The sequence below is a fragment of the Phyllostomus discolor genome, chromosome 2 (genome assembly GCF_004126475.2).
Source record: "Phyllostomus discolor isolate MPI-MPIP mPhyDis1 chromosome 2, mPhyDis1.pri.v3, whole genome shotgun sequence".
Lineage (NCBI taxonomy): Eukaryota > Metazoa > Chordata > Mammalia > Chiroptera > Phyllostomidae > Phyllostomus > Phyllostomus discolor.
In genome coordinates, this window is record NC_040904.2 from 212,636,061 (window position 1) to 212,656,655 (window position 20,595).

The 20,595-nt window shown below is 48.4% G+C and overlaps 1 protein-coding gene and 1 pseudogene across 2 annotated transcripts in view; one reads left to right on the forward strand and one right to left on the reverse strand.

Annotated features, from left to right (window-relative positions):
* Positions 1 to 1,745: 1,745 nt before the first annotated feature.
* The window catches only part of SREBF2 (sterol regulatory element binding transcription factor 2), a 55,940-nt gene continuing 37,090 nt past the window's right edge, over positions 1,746 to 20,595 (forward strand). The window contains exon 1 of one of the 2 annotated variants that reach the window (XM_028531997.2): positions 1,746 to 2,030. In XM_028531997.2, the coding sequence (XP_028387798.1) occupies positions 1,943 to 2,030 (88 nt within the window). In that variant the 5' untranslated portion in view covers positions 1,746 to 1,942. Of the gene's footprint in view, positions 2,031 to 2,157; positions 2,946 to 20,595 lie in introns of those variants that run through there. The other variant, XM_036019693.1, reaches the window with a different exon arrangement.
* LOC114512859 lies at positions 14,592 to 14,989 on the reverse strand (annotated as a pseudogene).

Below are 20,595 nucleotides of genomic sequence, written 5' to 3' on the forward strand. Positions count from 1 at the left end.
TTTTTCTATTACAAAAGCTACCTCGTGCGGGCACTTACCGTCCTGCAGGCCCTGTGCCAGGTGCTGCTGGCACGGCTCCTGCTGCCTCGGGGCCCTTGTCCGTGCTGGCTGTTGCCCCGGCCACACCACCCACAGTCCTCTCCTCCTAATTTTAGGTTTCGTCTTCAATGTCAGATCCCTTGTTACAGTTTCGTCACACTTTCCCTTGGTCACTCGTACTGTTATCTGTTATTTACTTTCATGTTTATTTGTTCGACATCTGTTTTCTTCACTGGGCGGGAAGCTCTCAGAGGGCAGGAACTATTTGCTCACCTGCCACAGAGGTGTTCAGATGATCCTTTTAATGAGAGGGCACTGTTTCCATTTTAGAGATGACAAAACCAAGGCGGAGAACAGTCAAACTGCCCAAGGTCACGCTGCGTGAGCGAGTCCCTATGCCTGCCTCTGCACAGCTTCTGTGCTCCTAAGTCCTGACCACAAAGCAGCAGCTGCCTCTCACACTCATAGGGAATATACTTTTCCCTTTTAACAATATATTGCAGCCCCGACTGGTGTGGCTTAGTGGGTCCAGTGCCAGCAAGGGAACGGTCAAGGGGTTCAATTCCCGGGCAGGACACATGCCTGGGTTGTGGGCCAGGTCCCCATTTGGGGGCATGTGAGAGACAACCCATTGATGTTTCTCTTGCACAGGAATGTTTATCTTGCTCCCCCTTTTCCCCTCCCTTCTCCTCTCTCTGAAAACAATAAAAATCTTTTTTAAAAACCAGTGTATTGCAAAAGTCTGTCAATAGCTGTACATTTATCCACATAATGTTTAATGATGTCATGGTATTCCATTGTGTGGACGTCATTGATTCATGCGGTCCCTTATCAGGCTTCCTAATTTCCCAGTTACAAAGGACTTGCCTACTGGTCTGAGCACTCGTTCTTTTATTCCGTAGGATCAATCCCTAGACGCTTGCACATTTGTTTCTACATCGCGGCTAGCTCCAAGATGGGGGCAGTGGGGTGCTTGGAGGAGTGGGAACCTGTGGGGCGGCTATGCGTCAGAATTCCTGCACCACTTGAGCAAAATGCTCATGCCGCACCCGCCTCGGGAGGCTCGTGGTAGCCCGGGCGCTGGCAGCGTTTTAAAGGTCTGCAGGCGGCTCTGAGGTACCCGGGTGAGACCCGGAGAAGAAGCGCGTGGTCGCGGCAGGTGCGAAGGCGCAGAGGTGGTCAGCGTGCCTCGTACTTGGACAATTCGTGGTCCACGTGGAGCCTCAGTTTCCGCCTTTGTAAGGGGCGTGGGAGGAACGCGGTTTGAAGGGTCTCAGGGCTGTTCCGGGGCCCAGCGTTCGGGAGCCAGATTCGATTACACTCGCAGTCTCAAGCCGTGGGGGGGGGCGGGGGGGGTCGCGGGGAAGATGACGTAATGTGCTCACAGCCTGCTCTGGGACTGCCTAGCGGGCGGGGGTGGAGCTTGTTAACTCTGCAATTCCCGGCGGGTGGATGGAATAGCTTGTGGAGCAGACCCGACGGAGAAGAGCGCGGCTCCTTTAAGCTAGGGGAAGGAGGTTGGGCTGAGGACCAGGAGGCTTCTGTTCGCATTCGCTACCACACCGCGAGGGGCGGGGTTTCGCTATGCAAATCTGAGCTGCTGATCGCTGACGCGCAATCACCCCACGCGCGGCTTCGCGCGCCGATTGGCCGTGACGAGCCTGGTCCCATTGACAACAAACGGGGGTACGCGCGGCCTGGGGGCGTGTCCGCAGAGGGCGCGGATTGGGGCGGGGGAATCCCGCCCCGCCCCTCCCGCGCAGCGCCAACATGGCGGAGGGTGACACCGGCCGGTGAGGCGGTGCCGGGCGGAGGCTGTGGGGTGTCATGGGTGGTGGCGGCGGCACCGCCCCCGCGTCTTCCTGAACGGGCCGGCAGGGAGGCCTGTTCGCCGAGCCGGGCGATGGACGAGAGCGGCGAGCTGGGCGGTCTGGAGACCATGGAGACGCTCACGGAGCTGGGCGACGAGCTGACCCTGGGGGATATCGATGGTGAGTGGTGGGTGGGTGAGTGGGAGTGCGGGGGCGCGCGGGGAGGAAGGGGTTACGGCGGCGCGCGCGGGTGCGCGTGCGCCCCCCGCCCAGAACCCCGGCTCGCGCGGGAAGGACCGGCACACGCGGTCGCCCCGGAGCTGCCCGGGCTTTCCGGGCGCTGCGGGTCCGAACCCCGGCCGGCCCGCTCCGTTCCTGCTGGCCGTGGGATGCGCTCCCGGGAGCTGCGTGTCTTTAAGCGAAACGAGGGGTCGTGAGGCAGGGAGCGCGGGGCCCGGGGCCCGGGGCGGCGCGGCGGTCCGGCGGGAGCGACCTGAGGAGAGCGCGCGGCCGCCGCCTCCCTCGCGCGCCTACACACGCCTCCCCGGGTCCCACTCTCCGCCGCCCGCGGCCCCGGTCCTACCTGTCACTCCCCGCCCCGAAGCGGGGGCGGCTTTGGGGTTCCTGGACTCCGCGCCCCCAGCCCCGGTCCTCCGGGGTGGACCCACGGCGGGGTCTCCGGCGTTCGGGAAACTTTGGGCAGCGAGTGGCTGCGGAAGCAAGTTGTTGATGGAGCGAGCGGTGGCGGTGGAGGCTGGACGCATCTCGGTGGCGTGGAGACACGGGTGCTCCTGCTGCCGCGCTGCAAAGGGAGTTGAGCAGCAGGAATTCTGAGTTGCAGCCCCTCGGGGACAGGCTGGGGAGCGGGTGGCCTTTGTTCCAGCGGCCTTAACAGCGGAGTGGAAGAGCTGGTAGGAGCCCAGGGGTCCTCTCTGCAATGCCCTCATTTTGTCACCACGGGACCCCAAAGTTTGGGGAGAATCAGCGGCCTGCCCAAGGTCACCCAGCTGGTTACAGAGCCCAGTCCCTGGGCCAGTGTTGGTGTCTACATCAGGCTTCCATCTGATCCTTGGGGGTGAGGAGTCCATTGAATAGGTTTGTAATGATAAAAACTCTGAATAGTTGGGCTCTTGTGATGTTCCAGTCTCCAGATACTCAATACCTTATGTTGTTTCACTTATTCCTCCTCACTACAGTCCTGTGAGATAGATATTCTTGCTTCTATGTTTACAGGAAACTGAGTCCAGGAGATGTTGACTTGATAAGGTCACTCACCTTAGATTGTCCAGAACTTCATGCTCTTAAGCAGTATCTCAGGTGCACTGTGCTCTTTGCAAAGTACTTTTTGCACCTGGGATCTCAATACAGCCTTGCAGGCAGGTATGATGGCTCCATCCTACCTGCAGACTATCTTCTAGGGGAAGAGATAAGTGGCAGCAACCAGTTGAAAAGGATCAGTTTCCCATTTTGTTTCTATAACGTTTTTACCCTCTGGCCTAACTTTGCATTCCATTTTTGGTCATCTGGGCAGCGTGGTTAGACCTTTAATCGAAGCCTCAAGTCTAACCACAGTCTTTTCCACTAAGTGCTGCTAAAACAGAGATGTATTAATAAGTGGGGGAGGGTAGTTTTGGAACTTAACAAGGGCAGCTAAGTTTTGAGCCCTTCATACCAGGCACTCTGTTAGGTGCTCATATACCTCAATGTTCTCAATTCTTAACAGGTACTACCAGTCTACTCTCACAGATCCTGGGACTGAGGCCCAAGGCAGTTTATTAATTTACTCAAGGTCACACAGCCAGTAAGAAGTATGTCTGAAACTACCTACCAGGATGTTCACACATAGACATTTAGGTCTATTTTGCATTCTCATTTTATAATCCATCTCTACTTGTTTTGATTTGTAATCTGTTAAATGACATAGCGGTTAAGTATTAACTTTGTCCCCAGAGATTTCTGAGTATAGTGTACATTCTGGAGATTGCCGTAGTGGTTCAGTGGCTTCATAGGTCCCCATACCAGATTTTGGGAAAAGTGGCTCCCTGTGTTTAATTGGTCGATAAGTGTCAGTTGTGGTTTCTGGGCTGTAGGGACCATGAAAGACAGGGTATAGACAATTTTATGGCCTCATGGAGCTTGAGATGAATAGCAGTAAAACTGTAGTTGCTGAATACAGAATAGCTCACAATTGCACAGAGCAGTAAGTGAAAGCATTGAGGGAGCTTGATGAAGGCTGGCTTATCAGGAAGATTACACCAAGGAGAGCCCTTGCCCTGGGCCTTGGAGGACAAGAAGGGCTGGGCAGACTGAAGGCCAGTGGTCTCTGCAGGTGCCAGTATCCCCAAATACTTATGCATGCATTCTACCTCCAGAACATCAGCACCGTGAGGGCGAGGGCCTTTTGTTTTATTCACACTGTATTTCTTGTACCTAGAACTAAGTATTTGTGGAATACCCGAATGAGCCCAGGGCCTTGAACTGGGCAGGATTCTAAGTTGTACTAGATATAGTCCTAGGGGTTTGGGTTAGGTCAGGGGTGGCCAGCCCAGATGCTTCTAGGTGTCAGTCAGATGAGGAAGAAGAGATTCTGGGTATGAAACACACACACACACACACACTGTTGTATGTGTGTGGTGGGGGAGAAGGGATGCTTCCAACTTAGAGAGCTCATACCTGCCTCTTGGAGTGGCAGGCAAGTGGGCAGAGTCCTTCATTAGCCATCATTGGCCCTACTGTAGTTCACGAGGATGTGGACCCAAGGAGGCCATATCCATTCACTTATTAAGCACATCTCTTGAGTAGCTTCTAAGTACCCCCCATGATGGACAAAGTGCTGAGAATGGCTTTGAACGAGACACCCAAGGTCTCTTCTCTTTTAGGAGACTTTAGTTCTTGAGGGAGGAAATAAGCTGAAAATAAAATAAATAACACTGTTGGCATAGCTCTATGAAAATAAAACGGGCCCATGTTATAGAGAGTGACTGCTGGCTAAATTTAAACTGAGTAGGTCAGAGAGGCCTCAGCAGAGTAATCAGCATCTGTTCTTCAACAGATGCCCAAGTCTGGATTTTTTACAAGATTTTTTTTATTTTTTAGGAAGAGAGGGAGAGAAACATCCACATGCAAGAGAAACATCAGTGGGTTTTCTCTTGCCCGCCCACAACTGGGGACCTGGCCTGCAACCCAGGCATGTGTACCCTGACCAGGAATTGAATTGGCAACGGTTTAATTTGCAGGCTGGTGCTCAACCCACTGAGCCACGTCAGCCAGGGCCCCAACTCTGGATTTTTATGTGAAATACCCAGATTTTTAAATATTGGCCCAGCAAAGCATGTGTGTTAATAGGTCTCCAGTGCCTTGTTCCACTGCAGAATGCTCAGCTCTCACAGGCCACCAGGCCTCTTATGGTAGGGTATCTAGAGTATTATCTTGTGGTAGGTGCCTGTGTTATGAGACACTGATGAGCCAGGTCTTCTGGAAAAGCAGAGGCAGGATTTTCTTCCACAGGGATCAGGAAAGGCACAATCATAGAGGTTTTTTTTACTGGACCCAAAAGGAGGGGTGGCAGAAACAGCATGACAAACGTGGAAAGAGAACAATCAAAAAATAAATTACTACAAGCAAATCCTTGGAATAGAGGGCGTGCATAAGGAAACAGAAGATAAGTTCTGAAAGGTGACGCGGAGCCAAATTATGGGGAGTTTTCATACCAGACCCATGTTTTGTGGAAAGTGGGGAAGGTACGATGCTAATCATGGGTTTAAGGAAATTCAGCTGTGGTGATGGGCAAGGGAGACTGGAGTCAGGGAGACCAGTTAGGAGGGCGCTGCAGCCATCCAGGTGTGAGCTGGTACTGAGAGGATGATGGGACTTGGATGGGAAGTGGCCATTGTGCAAGTTGCTGGATACGACAGGACATGGCCCCCAAAGGCTTGGCCCTGAAGACAGCAGAGCTGGAATTCTCAGATGCCCATCAAGGCCCTGATCTTGGGGTTTGGGGAGACTGCAGAAGCCAGGAGGAAGAGCTGGTTTGGGCAGATGACAGTTTGTCTTAAATGAGCTGAAGTGGAGGTGCATGGGGGGTCACCCACTAGGAAATGGAAGGCAGGTACTTGGGAGGAGGTCCAAATGGGGGTGGAGGAGTAGGCGCCGTGGGTGAGTTGAGTGAGGACAGAGGTGGGAGAGGACAGAAATGGGAGGCCAGGTCAGGGGAGGGAAGTGCCATACCTGAGAGGAGGTAAGCTTTTTGAGGAGTGATTAATGCACGATGGAGACGGTGCTGCAGAGGACGGTAAGGACAACAGGGCCATGCAAGGAGTCATGGGATCTGACAGTTAGGAGGTCAACCTTTGACAGTAGTCAGATAAGAGAATACAAAGCTAGATAAACCAGAAGGGAGTCAGGGGTGAGTGGGTGATGGACAAGGAGGGGCAGCCGTTCTCTTCAGAGACAGTCAGAGAAACCTCAGCCAGCTAGTCTGCTTATTGTCTTCAGGGGTTTGCCTGTTCTGGCCTTTCATTACAGAGGGACTCACACAGTACGCGGTATAGTGTTCGGGTCCATCCGCATGGCTGCATAGTGTTCACTTGCATGGACACAGCACGTTTTGTTTATCAGCCCATCAGGCGATACACATTTAGGTTATTTCCACTTTTTGACTATTATAAATGAAGCTGCTGTGAACATTTGTATATACATTTTTGTGTAGACGTTTTAATTTCTCTCGGGTAGATCCTCTACATTTTTTGTTGGTGTATGTGTTTTCCTAGGGCTTATAATGGCCCCATTGATTCACTTGCTCACTTCCCATGTTCCTGTAACTAATTCAGTCCTAAATCTTACGGTAGAAATTCTCACCATGGTGGACAGTTCCTTTTACCCCCCTCCCCTCGTTGATGTCTCTCCTGGAGACCTCCCTCTTGCTGCCCCACCAGTGATTGTCCAGGTCTGCTGTCCCGCACTTACCCTAAGCACCTTAGCCATCGGGGGCCCTGTTGAAGCCCCTGTTCCCCAGTTCCTGCTTTTTCACTCATGTGTTTGATGGAACGCATCCTCCAGTAGCTTCCTGAAAAATACTACATTGGAGGTAAATTTGGGGGGACCTTGCCTATCTAAAAAATATCTTTATCCTACCCTCACTCCAATTTGATAGTTTGGCTGAGTTTAGAATTTTAAGGTTGAGCATAATTGTATGTCAGAATTTTGAAGGCATTGCCTAATTGTCTTCCAGCATCTAGAAGTTAAGAAATCAGATACCATTTTGATTCCTGATCCTTTGTGTGTGACCTGTTTTCTCCTCTGGAAGCTTGTAGGGTTTTGTGGCGTTCTGAATTCCGTGATGGTGCACACTGGTGTGACTGAGCTGTCAGTCACTGTCCCGGCGTGATGGGCTCTGCAGGGCCGATGATGTCAGGTACTTGCACCCATTCATGCAGCCCTGCTGGTAGCTCACCCTGCACCCCAGCCTGCAAGAAACTTCAGTCCCTGAGCCTTTCGGTGGCACTGCCTTGGGTCTCTGCGAGCTTCTCCGCACAGTCATCCCCTCTTCGGCGGAGTCCCCAGGCATGACCAGGCGCTCTGTAAAGGAACGTCTAATGAGGAGAAGAAAGCACTTGTAGGTGTTGGGTGGGCCCCCAGCCCTGGGTTCCACATCACTGGGAAGGTTGGAGCGGCCCGCCCAGTGAGCCAGGGGAGAGAGCTGGTGAGGGTGTGGCCCGCACACCGCTGGGAAGTGGAAGTGAGAGGGGTAAAAACTCACTTCCTATTTTCCCAGTGAGCCATCATTTGGAAAACTGCTCAGTGAGGTGCACCACACACAGATCTACTTTTTACCCTGCGTATCCCTGTTTCAAGACATCAGCTTTGTATTGACCCCCCCAAACTTGAAATTTATTTTAAAATGTAGATTTATTCTTACATGCTAAAACTTTTGTCACCTACACAGTACACTCCATTTGATGCAATACATCTATTGAGATGGTTTTTTTCCACTGCTCAAAACAGTTTTTGAACTCATTGATTTTGATGCCTTAGAGTGCTGTTTTTTTTTTTTCACCTCCTCCACAATGGCAAAACATTTCCCTTTGAGGACTTTTTTATCTGAGGAAACAAAAAAAAGGTCACTCGGGGCGAGATCGGGTAAATAGGGAGGGTGGGGCATGGGGTTATGTCATTTTTGGTCAAAGACTGCTGAATACTCGGTGTGGTGTGGGCAGGTGCGCTCGCAAATGGCCCATCATAAAATGGGCAAATAAATTGAAAGAGTTGTCAAAAAAAAAATTCACCGAAGCCCAGTGCAGCCTCTCACAACAACGCCAGCTGGCACACTGATACAGATGGGCCTCTAGAACACTCACTTGTACTACCGGGGGCCTGCCCTCCAGAAGGTAATTCTGGGTTCTATGTACCCCACTACCCCGCCCTGTATGTCACTGTTACTGATGTTTGGGTTGAAAGAGCTGTTGCTAACTCACAGCTCCTTTATTTTCTACCCATTTTTAGCTCTTGATCTCATCTAGGTCCATTTCCTGGGACACGTTTTCTGGGGTTGCACAGACACCAAACCAGTCTCCTTGCGTTTTTTTCCTCCTTTCTAGGTCAGACTGGCCTCGCCCTTGACAAACATTCTCCACCCAGACCTTCACACCCAGGCCTTTGGCCTAATGTTCTTCGGTGTTGCCTGCCTCTCACTGAACGTGCTTTCTGTCAGCCTTATAGTCAGTTCATGTCTTGGCATTTTTTTTTAATGTATTTTTACTTCTTATTCAACTAGGTCTTTTTTCCCCCTCAATTATAAGAGGTTCTTAAGCAACTTTATGCAGATAGCCCTTGAATATGAAATTGTCTGTCCTTCTGGATTCCGTCTGAACTTTATGATCGTGCACCAGGTTATTACATTTTCACTTACAGGTTGCTGTATGTTGAAATAGTTTAGGTGCAATAGCCATGTAAACCAACATAATCCATCCGAAAGGCAAACACTGACATATCTGTGTCCCTGTGGGACACTTGTGTCATTTGGAGTTTTTTGTCATCTTAGAGGCTGTTGCTGTGAACGTGGACGGGCAGGTCACCTTGGCGTCGGCTCACTGGTGTGTGTTCCCCACGGAGGACCCTTCAAGGCAAGAGCTGTCACACTGCCAGCTGTGGCTCCTCCATTTCTAAAACCTTCCCTGTGCTAGAAATTACTGTGTTGATCAGGATTTATGACTTGGAAACAATGTAAATTTTTTTTGAAAAGGTAATACCTTCATGTAGCAAAATAAAAAATGTTAGAGGATTCTCGGAAAAGTCTCACTACCAGCCCTATCCACCTTCTCTTTTGGACCACAACCCTCACTTCCTCACAAGGAAATAAAATTTTTAGGTTCTTTTATCTCCTTCAAAACATAATGCAAATATAAGCAAATAACAAATACAGATTTTCATTTTTTGCTCCCCACTCTGTTTTTTAGACAATAGGTAGCATTCTGTGCCCTGTGCGGGCAGTTCAGTTGGTGAGAGCATCGTCTCGGTACACTGAGGTTGCAGGGTCACTCCCTGGTCAGGGCACATACAAGAATCAACCAATAAATGCATAAATGAGTGGAACAGCAAATCCATGTTTCTCTCTCTTAAATCAGTTTTTTTTTTAAAAGTAGGTAGCATTCTCTGAGCTTTGTTCTTCTGCACCTTGGTCCCTTTTTTACTTAGCAGTATGCCTTGGAGGTCTTTCCAGTTCCCTTCACTGCTGCATGGTTTTCCATTGTGTGGCTGTGCCGTGTCTCATCCGTCCAGTTCCTTTACGATGGACATCTGAGGGCCTTTTCAGTCTTACTGCTGAAAACAGTGCTGTGGCGAGTAGCTTTGTACACTCATCTTTTGGCGCCTCTGCGGGTGTCAGTTCAGGATGAAGGACCGTCAGTGGGGTCGCTGCATGCGTGTATTTGATAGTGAATACGGGACCATTTCCTCTGGACCCCGCGCACATGTACTTTCTTTTATCCTGAGGCGCCTTGGTGTTCTCTAGGTGAACGAGACTTGTCTTTTCTTAGTTAACTCATGTCTCTGCAGTTGCCTCTACTTCTCCATCCTTCCTCAGACTTGGCAATCACAGAGCAGGCAGCACCTGCCACGTGCCCACCACGTGCCCAGCACTGGGAAGACCCTCAGTTCAGACCCTCACAGTCCTGTGCTGAGCTCTTGGGGGTGAGCAAGGTCCCCACCCTCACACGATGTGTAAGGCCCTTTACCTACGAGGTCTCATAAGTTTCACTTTTAGTCCTTTCTCCAATTCAACCACACACTCCAGATGAATAAACTGAGGCCCAGATCACAATTAGTAAGAGAGAGAATGGTGACCTCAGTCTAGACTTGTCCAACTCCAAAGCCCATGTGCTTCCCCTCTGCCCCACACCACAGCCCTGTCTGGTGTATGTAAGTGGGCTTCTGAGCTGTAAACCAAGGCAGTGTGGTGGGCTGAGGCGAGAGAGACCTGGGCCCCAGTTCCTGCTGTCAGGGGCGGGGAAGGGGGGTCCGTTGGGGCAGAACCTCACCTTTTCTTTTGACTCTATTTGAGAATGGATGAGGAACTTCAGTTTGCAAGTCAAGTCCTCATTTAGGACCAAGGGGCCTTTTTTTTAGCATACAGTTTTAGAATGTTTACTTTTTTCCTTTGAAAGGACTTTTGTAGGTGTGGGCGGGATACAAAGGAGCAGTCACAGAGTGCAGGGTAAAGTAAAGTGTTCCATTTCTGGACCACAAGCTTCAACGTTAAACTTTGTTGACATGATGGAATTTTTTTGAAGAGTAGCAGGATCCCAGAGCCTGGGACTCAAGGTAAGACTCCCGGGGAACCTCTGTTTAGAAACTAGTCCTAAACCATTGAAGGGCTGGGAAACTGGAAAACAGAGCTCTTTCCACATGTCTTAGGCCTTTGGAATTGCTAATGAATGTGTGTCTAAATGTCCCTAATAATTTAGCCTCTATAGCCGGCCCTGTGGAACTGGTCTGTTGGGTTTAGCGTCTGGTTTGGAACAGTGATGAAATTCGGCTGCTGGACCAGATGTGAAACTGCCTTACTAGGGTGGCACTGCTCCGCCCGGGCCCTCACCAGCCCACAGCAGCAGGGGAGACCACGCTTCTTCCGAAGAGTGGACAGTCTGATGAGGCCTTGTACGTCACACAAGTCCTGACACACTTGTCTTCCTCACAGTGCTGTGAGGCACGTGCTTGATTTTTGTTCCCATTTTTCAGATGAGATACTGAGGCAGAGGTCACGTGATTCGCCCGAGGTTTCCTATGCCAATGAAGTGGCGTCAGAGGTTGAACTTGGGCGTCCTCACGTGGAATCTCCCACTCACCCTGCCCCGTGGGAATAAGGTGGGAGATGCCCTGACTCAGGAAGGTGGACTAAGAGCCCCTGCTCTGGTCAGAAGTTGTTTTTAAATTTAATTTAAAAAATTAGTTCAACTCAATTCAGCTTGAATCTACTGTATTTCCAGCACAGTGCTAGACTCTTTGGAGTATAGAGATGAATGAAACAGTTCCGACTTTCAGGGAGCTGACATCTTAACAAGCAGACGTGGTACAAAGCAAAATGCAACAGAGGCCGTGAAAGAGGTATAAACTCCATTTTTGGAGTACAGAGGAAGGGGATTAGGAAAACCTTCTTCACAGGGACTTCGCCTCTGAGCTGAGTTGTGATGGGTGAGAGCATGGAATTTTGGAAAGGGGTAGGGGTAGGGTGTTCGTTTTGACAGAATTGAACCAAAATTCGGAATAATTTAGCATGTTCTTGGAACATGTGGTTCAGGGTGACCAGAGTGCAATACAGGACACAGGTTTCCAAACTAGGCGCCTAAGAACCCATGAGGGTACGGGCACCTCCAAAGATCGGAATCTGGAAGGCCTGGGACAGAGTCCAGGAGCAGCACCTGACTAGTGGAGAGGTAAAGGCAGAGAAGGCTTTTTGCGGAGGAGGGCACCTTGTAACCCGAGGTCCTGAGGGCAAAAGGGTGACAGGAGAGAGAGCCCTGCTCCAAGCCGAGCGAACAGCCCTTTCTAAAGGATTGGCCGGTGCGGGGGTACTGGGCAGTTTGCAGTCTGCACCGTTGATAACTGTTATCTGTCTCAGACGCAGTTTGGATCAGGCCGCTCTTCTGCTTCAGTGTGTTGAGTGTCAGTCAGGAGCCTTGGTGATAAGCAGCAGAAACTTCTGGTGGCTACCAAACAGACAAGGAGTTCAGGGCAGTGATTTTCAGCCGGCACGCCGCAAGAACGTTTAAAACATGCAATACCTGGCACTGACCTCTTTTTCCCTTAGATTGTCAAATAAAAAATGACAACAGTCTGCACAACAATAGCTGTCTGGCGTGAATGAATCAAAATTATGCCTTATGTTGTTAGATTGGCAAAAAATTACATTTTTTGGTGTGCTGCAGAATTTTAGTAATTTGTGTGTGTGTGTCATGAGATGGAAAAGGTTGAAAATCGCTGGCTTGCAGGAGAAAGATGCAGGGACTGAGAAAAGCTGGGGAGCCAGATTTGGAAAATGGGCCAGAACCAGGGGAGGCCCAGCAGCCAAGGGCAGCCCCAGTGCAACTGGGTTAGGAGCCTGCCACCATGCTTCCCGCCGTATCCCTGCTCTCCTGGGTCACTCCTGAAGAGTCACCTGCTGGGGATGTATGTGTCAATCAGAGCCCGCTGGCAGGAAGCCTCTCCATCCGCCAAGACCACCTGTGGGGGTTCTCCAAAAGGAAGCTCCGGGTGCCGGGGGGAGGGGTGGGTGATGGGCTGACAAATCAAAAGTAGCAAATGTCCACTACATGTCCACTCTCCTAGCCTCTGAAATAAAGTCCGATGCCATATGGCATGACCGAGGCCTTCCACAGCTTCACCGTAAGCAGCTGCATCTCCTCACTCGGCTCCACGCCCTCTCCAGTTCTGCAACCTGCCGGACACTTCCTGGTACTGTGGGTGTGCTCAGACTTTCCTCTGCCTGTAGTACTCTCCCTTGCTCTCACAACTCTTCCTTTGTCTACGCCCAGCTTCCACTGCCTGCCAGGACGGGCCAATCCTTTCTCTACACTCCGACAGCCCTTTCTTTGTGAGGCACTTGTGGGTTCCTGTCATTGTCACAACTCCTTCCGTTGGTTGGGTTTCTCTGAGATTGGGAGGTGGGAAGGAAACCAACACTTTGGAGCCCTGCTTCATGCTGGGTGCCACACCTGGCACTCGGGATCCTCCAGCTCCCAGCCATAGTACCCAGGGGCTGGGTGGATGTTTGCAGCATGATTTAATAACCTGCTTTGCAAGTATTATTTTTGTTCTTAATTTTAGGGAGATTTGGGGGTGTGGTGATGATTGGAAAGGTAAGATGATGAGTTGGTGGTGGCGGGATTTGTTTTTGTTTTGGGTTTTTTTGTTTGTTTGTTTGTTTTTAGATTTTATTTATTGCCTCGGCTGGTGTGACTCAGTGGATTGAGCACTGGCCTGCAAACTAAAGGGTTGCTGGTTCGATTCCCAGTCAGGGTACATGCCTGGGTTGAGGACCAGGTCTCCAGTTGGGGGTGCGCCAGAGGCAACCACATATTGATGTTTCCCTCCTGTCCCCCTGTCTAAACATAAGTAAATGAATAAATTTAAAAAGAAAAAAAAAGGATTTATTTACTTTCAGAGAGAGGGGAAGGGAGAGAGAGAGGGAGAGAAACATCAATGTGTGGTTGCCTCTCATGCGCCTCAACTGGCAACTTGGTCCACAACCCAGGCGTGTGCCCTGACTGGGAATCAAACCAGCAATCAATCCACTGAGCCACACCAGCCAGGGCAGATTTGTTTTTGCTTTTGTTTTTGTTTTTGTTTTTACCTCAACCAACTAAGGACTGAAAAGGTTGAGGAGCATCCCACCCTTGCTATGGGTGCTACCCCCAGGAGGACAGTTCCAGGATTGTGCCTGGCTCTGTTGACACTTGGTTACCTGGCATTGTGAAATGCCGGGCCCTCATCTTATAGAACAGGATCATGCAGGATGGGTTCCTCGGAGTCTTACTCTCTGCTCTTGCTCAACTTCCAGTCTCTTGTTCTGGGAGAGTGAGAAGGAGAAGAAAACAGTGTAGGTCAGGAGCCGGCGAAGAGTTGGGAAACGCTGGAAGGGCTGGGGTGATGCTCCTTCCCTTCCTGAGCTGGGGTGTTCGTACTCATTAATGGACGAGGCGCTTACTGAGCATCTGCCTGATGCCAGGCTCTGTTTCGTGGCATCCCACGATAATAGAACCAAAGTGTGGTGGCGAGGAGGGTGACTTCATTTTAATCTAATTTTCTTTAATTTTTATAACTTACATTTTTTATTTTAGAGAGAGGGAAAGGGAGGGAGAAGGAAAGGGAAAGAAACATCAATGGGCTGTCCTCCAACTGGGGACGGAACTCACATCCCAGGCATGCGCCCTGACTGGAATCGAACCGCCACCCTTTGGTTGGTGGGATGATGCCCAACCAACTGAGCCACACTGGCTTGGGCTAAGAGGGTGACTATTAATCCCAGTGCCTCCACCTGCTGACGGGGTGGTGCTGGACAAGTTACTTACCCTCTCTGTGCCTCATTCTTCTCGCCTGTGAAGTGGAGGTGATAATAGCATGTACCCCAAAGTGTTATGGAGGTTAAATGAGGAAATCTGTGCAAAACACTTAACATAATTTTTGACACATAGTAAGAGTTCAGTAAATGTTAACAATTACTATGCTATTTTTATTTTGGGGGTTTTTAATGACAAAAAAAAAAGATCTAAAACTGCAGCTTCTGGAAGAACCATTTGTTGTTTCCAATCTTGTACTTTGAACTTGAGCTTGGCCTCCTGTAGGTCCTTGCATTTCAGAGCAGGGTCTCTGAAGATGTCCTGTTGATAACAATTTTGTCCAAGGGGATGTTCACAGAGTACCTTGCAGGCATGAGGTGATTGTAGTTACAAGCTTTCACAAAAGACTTGGTCTTTGACCTCCTGACAGTTTCCTTCTTGCCCATGGTGGCTGTCACTTTGTGGGATAGTGGTCAATTCCAGCAACCAGAACATGACTATAGGGGCAGTCTGAGGGGCCATGTTCTTTGCAATGACCACTTTTTGTCAGGCCAGGACTAGCACCACCTTCCCGGGTTTCATGAACTTGAACAGTCATTCAAAGTTAAATTGAATAAAATGGACCATCTTTCAAACGTGGGTGCTATCCTTCTGATGCCTCTAATTTGGTGTTACGTTAGGAGGCTTGGGTTCCCTTGCTGGACACTGGCTGGGGCTCTTGCGTGGACAGGGCACTTATGATGGCATTTGATTGTTGACTGCAGCATTCCAGAGCCCAGTCGCAGAGAGGGGCTCTGAGAGGAAGCCCCCAGTGTGCTTGCAGGGGCAATGAGCTGACCGGAGCAGGGTGCTTGTGGAAAGAGGAGGGGCCTTTGAAGAGGGAGGAGGAGGTTCCTACCTCAGTGAGCTGCTTCCTTACCCACCTGCCTGGGACTGTGTGCCATTTGCTCCCTCTGTAGACCTGCACTTGTTCCTTCCTGTGTGACAACCACCACCACTGTTTTTCAAGAACTTATTAGGTGCTTTATACGTATTAACTCATTTAAAATAGTGCTCGAGCCCTGGTTGGTGTAGCTCAGTGGATTGAGCACAGGCTGCGAACCAAACAGGTTCGATTCCCAGTCAGGGCACATGCCTGGGTTGCAGGCCACGGCCCCCAGCAAGCGCACATAGATGTTTCCCTCTCTCTCTCTCGCTCCCCTTCCCTCTCTAAAAATAAATAAATAAAATCTTTAAAAAATAGAGTGCTTAAAATAGCTACCGCACAGGGTGATTTGAAGATTATACACAATGCCACAGGTGTGTGAAAGTGCCAGCAAAGTGTTAAAAGCAAAAACAACCAGGTGGCAGTGCTAATGAAGTTCCTTTCCAGTTTAAAAAAAAATCAGTTGTGATGGGAGTAAAAGATAGAAAATTGTACTACAACAACAGTTAAAATAAAATTTAAAATAAATCAGTTGTAGCTGGTGTGGCTCAGTGGATTGATTGCTGGTCTGTGAATCAAAGGGTTGCTGGTTCGATTCCCAGTCAGGGCTCCTGCCTGGGTTGCAGGCCAGGTCCCTCCCTGGTTGGGGGCTTGTGAGAGGCAACCACACATTGATGTTTTTCTCCCTCTCTTTCTCCCTAGCTTCCCCTGTCTAAAATAAATAAAATCTTTTTTTAAACAATCAGTTTAAATTTTGTTTCTAAATATACATGTATTCTCTCTCTCTCTCTCTCTCACACACACACACAGATGAGATACATAGCAGTAAAAAATCAACAATGAAAGCTTTTTAAGCAACGTAGTTCCAACAGGTTTCTCTTTTTATCCCAACACTTGGTTCCTGGCCAATGTGTGTATGGCAGATGTGTGCATAGGGTTTCTCCACCAGAACATGCGTGTCTTTTTTTCTTTTAAGGTTTTATTTATTTATTTTTAGAGAGGGGAAGGGAGACAGAGAGAAACGTCAATGTGTGGTTGCCTCTTGCATGCCTTCTACTGGGGACCTGGTTCCCAGACTGGCACTCAATCCACTGAGCCACACCAGCCAGAGCAGAACATGTGTGTGTCTTGAAGGCATTTAACTTTATGTCTGGCACCTAGCAGGCTCAGTTTGTTAGATAATGTCTTAAGGGGCGTGTCTTTATTGATTTGTTCTCTATTTAAAAAGAGAGAAACTATTCTGAAAAAGGAGCATCTTGTCAAGGTAGAAGGTCTCATTTGGAGAGTAATTTGATAATTTGGGTAGCAAAGTATACTTGCAAAACACAGGCAGGCAAAAATCTCCCCTATTTCCCCGATGAGTCTGTTACATGCACGCTTACCCTGAAATTAATCATCTTCCATTAGCATTGAACTTAATATCAGGAGTTAGAGATGGACTACAGCAGTTCTCCCCTCCACACACGTACCCCAAGTTCTCCTTACTTGTCACTCCAGGTCTGTCTTGCATCTTTCAGGTTGCGGTGTGTGTGAGTGTGAAATTCTAAGAACGTTTGCAGGGGCAACTACTGTGTGTAGAGGAGTGAGTCAGAGGAGCCTAAACGCAGGCCTCGGTCCAAGTCTCGGCTCAGCCACTCCGTAGCTCTTATGTGGTGGGCTTGGGCAAGGTACTTAATTTTCTTTAACCTTATTTTTCCTCACTTGTAAAGTAGAATAATAATACTGGTCTCAGGGTTTATAGTACTAAATAGTTAGTAAACTACTAAGTAGGTATCAGTGGTAGCTATTCTTACGTTGTCGTCGTCCACACAGCATCTGTGTGAAATGAATTTCATTTCAGTTCCAACTGAACATTTGGAACTGAATTGCTGTACATTTAAATAAAATGCAAATATGATTTCCAATTTGAAAATATGTTTGTTAACTTTGTCACTGAGTTTTTGCTTTTAAACTTCAGTAGTGTGACCATTGGCTTTTATTCAGAGGTTAAATTGGATTCTAAACTCAGATACCTCCTTTTCCAATTTGATGTTTAAAAAAAACCTATCAAAGAATCAAATACATTTTATTATGTGCTGTACATAGTTCTGTATATTAATATATATCCATCGGAGTTTGGATTCTTCCCATAGTTACTAGTAAAGAAACTGTCTCAGAGAGGCTAAATAATTTGTCCACGGCAGCGCCATGATTACATCCCTAGGTTGACAGCCTGGCCTTGCTGATTCCGCAGACAGTGGAGTCCCAAGTGGGTGTCAGTGGGAGCTGTTCTTATGTCATCGTCCACACAGAATTAGTGTGGCATTCTCTGTGACTGTAAACTCGAGAATCCCCATTCTGTTTTGTCTTCCTGTGAGTTCTTGGTTTAGCTTTTGGACATCCTGTTCTCCCTGAATAGGATTCTTTGCCTCACTTCCGAGCAGGTGGCCTGTTTCGTGCTGTTGATCTTGTGTGTGTTTTGAGCATTTTTTAACACCATGCCAGGTGGGGCAAAACAGGCTTATAGTTGTCCATAGAGGAAAAAACACAGTAGTTAATACGACTATAATGCAGTAATGAACTGCTTCACATGCTCACAACTGTAAACCTGCTTCTGTCCCACCTGTACATAACCAGAACTTATCTGTGATGGAGTTTCAGAAGACTGTCTTCATTGGTTGACAAAATTATCCAAGTTTTTGTTTCAGCTGTTCAGATGTTCTCCCCTCAAGTCAGAATTTAGCCCTTCAGAATGACTTTTTTAAAAAATAATCCTAACCTGAGAATTTTTTTTTAATCACTGATTTTGGTGAGAGAGAGAGAAACACCAATCAGTTGCCTCCCATATGCACCCCAGTACCTGCAACCTAGGTGTGTGCCTTGACTGTGGCTCGAACCCGCAGCCTTTTGGTGTGTGGGACAATGTTCCAACTAATGCTCAGAATTATTTTTTCTCTGAGAGAAGGGAAGGGAAGGAGAGAGAAAGATTGGCTGGTTGCCTGTCATACACACCTCAACCAGGGACTGTACCCACAGCCCATCTGGGTCACACTGGTCAGGGCACTCAGAACGATTCCTAATGCATTCATGGTGTTATGGGACTCCGGGCAGGAGGCCAGCAGCCCCACTGTACAAACCAGGGTGAACAACCGCTGTGTTGGAGGGACTCTTCTCCCTTAGAGCTTCGTTGGACAACTTGCTCTGGCTCTTCCTTTAATAAAGAGAAGAACCAAGTGCACTACCATGAGCTGCAGAACGCTTTAGGATCTGGCCCTGCCTGCCCGCCTGGCTGGTGCCCCGCCCTGTCAGTCGCTCGGTCTCCTCGGCAGCCCCCTACACAGACAGCTCCATGCCTCCGGCCTTGGCTCCTGAGACTCTGGCCCTGAAGTGCCCTTGTGCCCTGATCAGCCTTCAGTCCGGCTCTCTTGGGAAGCTGCTTGATCTGCGGGAGCCAGTGGTTTGATCACATTCCCTGTGTCCTTTTTGTCTGCTGTGACAGTCATCACAGACCACGTTGTGTCACTTCCAGTAACTCTTCGAGGTCAGGCAGCACTTTATCATCTCTGGGCCAGCACACAGTCGGTATATATTTCAGGGCATATGCAGGCCACATAGATGGGTGGAACCACAAAATCGATCTCAATCTCTCTCTCTTTCCCCCTCCCTCCTTCTCCCTCCTCCCTCCGTCCATCTCTCGCTCCTTCCCTCTCAAATCAAAAAATTAAAAAATTATAAATTGTATTGCATTACACACCTGCTTCACCAAATACTGGTGGAAACTTTGTAGAAATTGCATAGATTTGTCTGGATTTCCAAGGACAATTTAAAAACTTGTGAGGTCCCATTGTGAGGTGATGTGTCCCTTGCAATTGTTGTTCAGAAAGAATGATTGCTATTTTTATAGACTTCATGAAAGTTGCTTTTGAGGGCATTTCATTGAATCAATACCAATTTTTTTAAAGATTTTTATTTATTATTTATTATTTTAGAGAGAGGAGAAGGGAGGGAGAAAGGGAGAGAAACTGATGTGAGAGAAAAACATTGTCCCATTGCCTCTCTCATGTGCCCCCACCGGGGACCAAACCTGCAACCCAGGCATGCGCCCTGAGTGGGAATCAAACTGGTAACCTTTCACTTTGCACAATGACGCCCAACCAACTGAGCCCCACCAGTCAGGGCTGATGCCAGTTTTTTTAACTACCAGAGTGCTTAGTGCTTGGAGAGGTACAGAGCCGTGGGAGATGTTGTCCATGTGCTTATGGATACAAGATGATGAGAAAAGCATTTAAAAATATAACTTACTGTATATAATGGAGCAAAATTAAATTTTTGAAATGTTAAACACATATTCATGCTAATAAATTATCAGCATACATTAAAGACTTATTAACATTATTAATGAGAAAACCCAGCAAGATGACAAAGTTGGATCTAAAGAGAATGTAAAAAACTGGTATTTACATAGTAGAAAAAAGAATAAAATTGCTATTTTAGATGCAAAACTGATTGATGTCCTACAAGCCAATAGAAACAAAGCCTTCAAAGTTACCCCTTTTGCCAGACAGAAATCACTTGCAGTTTATCAGTTTCCTACAGGTTAATGTCTCACTTCACAGACTGTGGGCCTAATCGGTGGTAAACAGAAAGTCAAACAATGTGTGTTTCCATAGAGCATCAGGTGACTTTGGGGGGTCAGGTTAGACATGCCCGCCTCTCGTATGATTTTAAAAGGACTTTTTTTGTTTTTGTTTTGTTTTTTGCCTTATTTTCCAGTTTTAGATAATTTTCTTAATGAATCACAATTGGGTTTAAGAGCTGAAAGGTAGCTGGACCTGAGGTAGAAGAGAGTCCTCGATGAAAGTAATTGTAGGTATTTTTGAGATGGGATTGTGAAACACGGACAGGAAGGAGGAGGGAAGAAGTAGAAATGGTGAGGCATGGTAAACACATTCTGAGAACCCCGCCCCGACTGCCCAGAGGCGGGGGTGGAAGAGGGAGTAGGTGTGTTTCCAGGATAGACGGTGACATGGGTGAGTGGGAAGTGAAGTCCCCTGGAGTCGGAGGGAGCAGTTGGTAGAAAGCTTTGTTTAAGAAACTCAATAATTTGGTGTGAAGGACTGCTGGGCCTACAGGCCACTCAAAGAAGATGATTGTCTCTGGGTAGGAGGCTGCGGGTGAGGTCAGGCGGAGTGTGGAAGTGGAGCAGAGATAAGTCTGATACCATGGGAGGAGACCTGCCAGAAATTCAAAGTGAACTTACCGCAGAGGAAAGAAGAAAGAGCAATTGAAG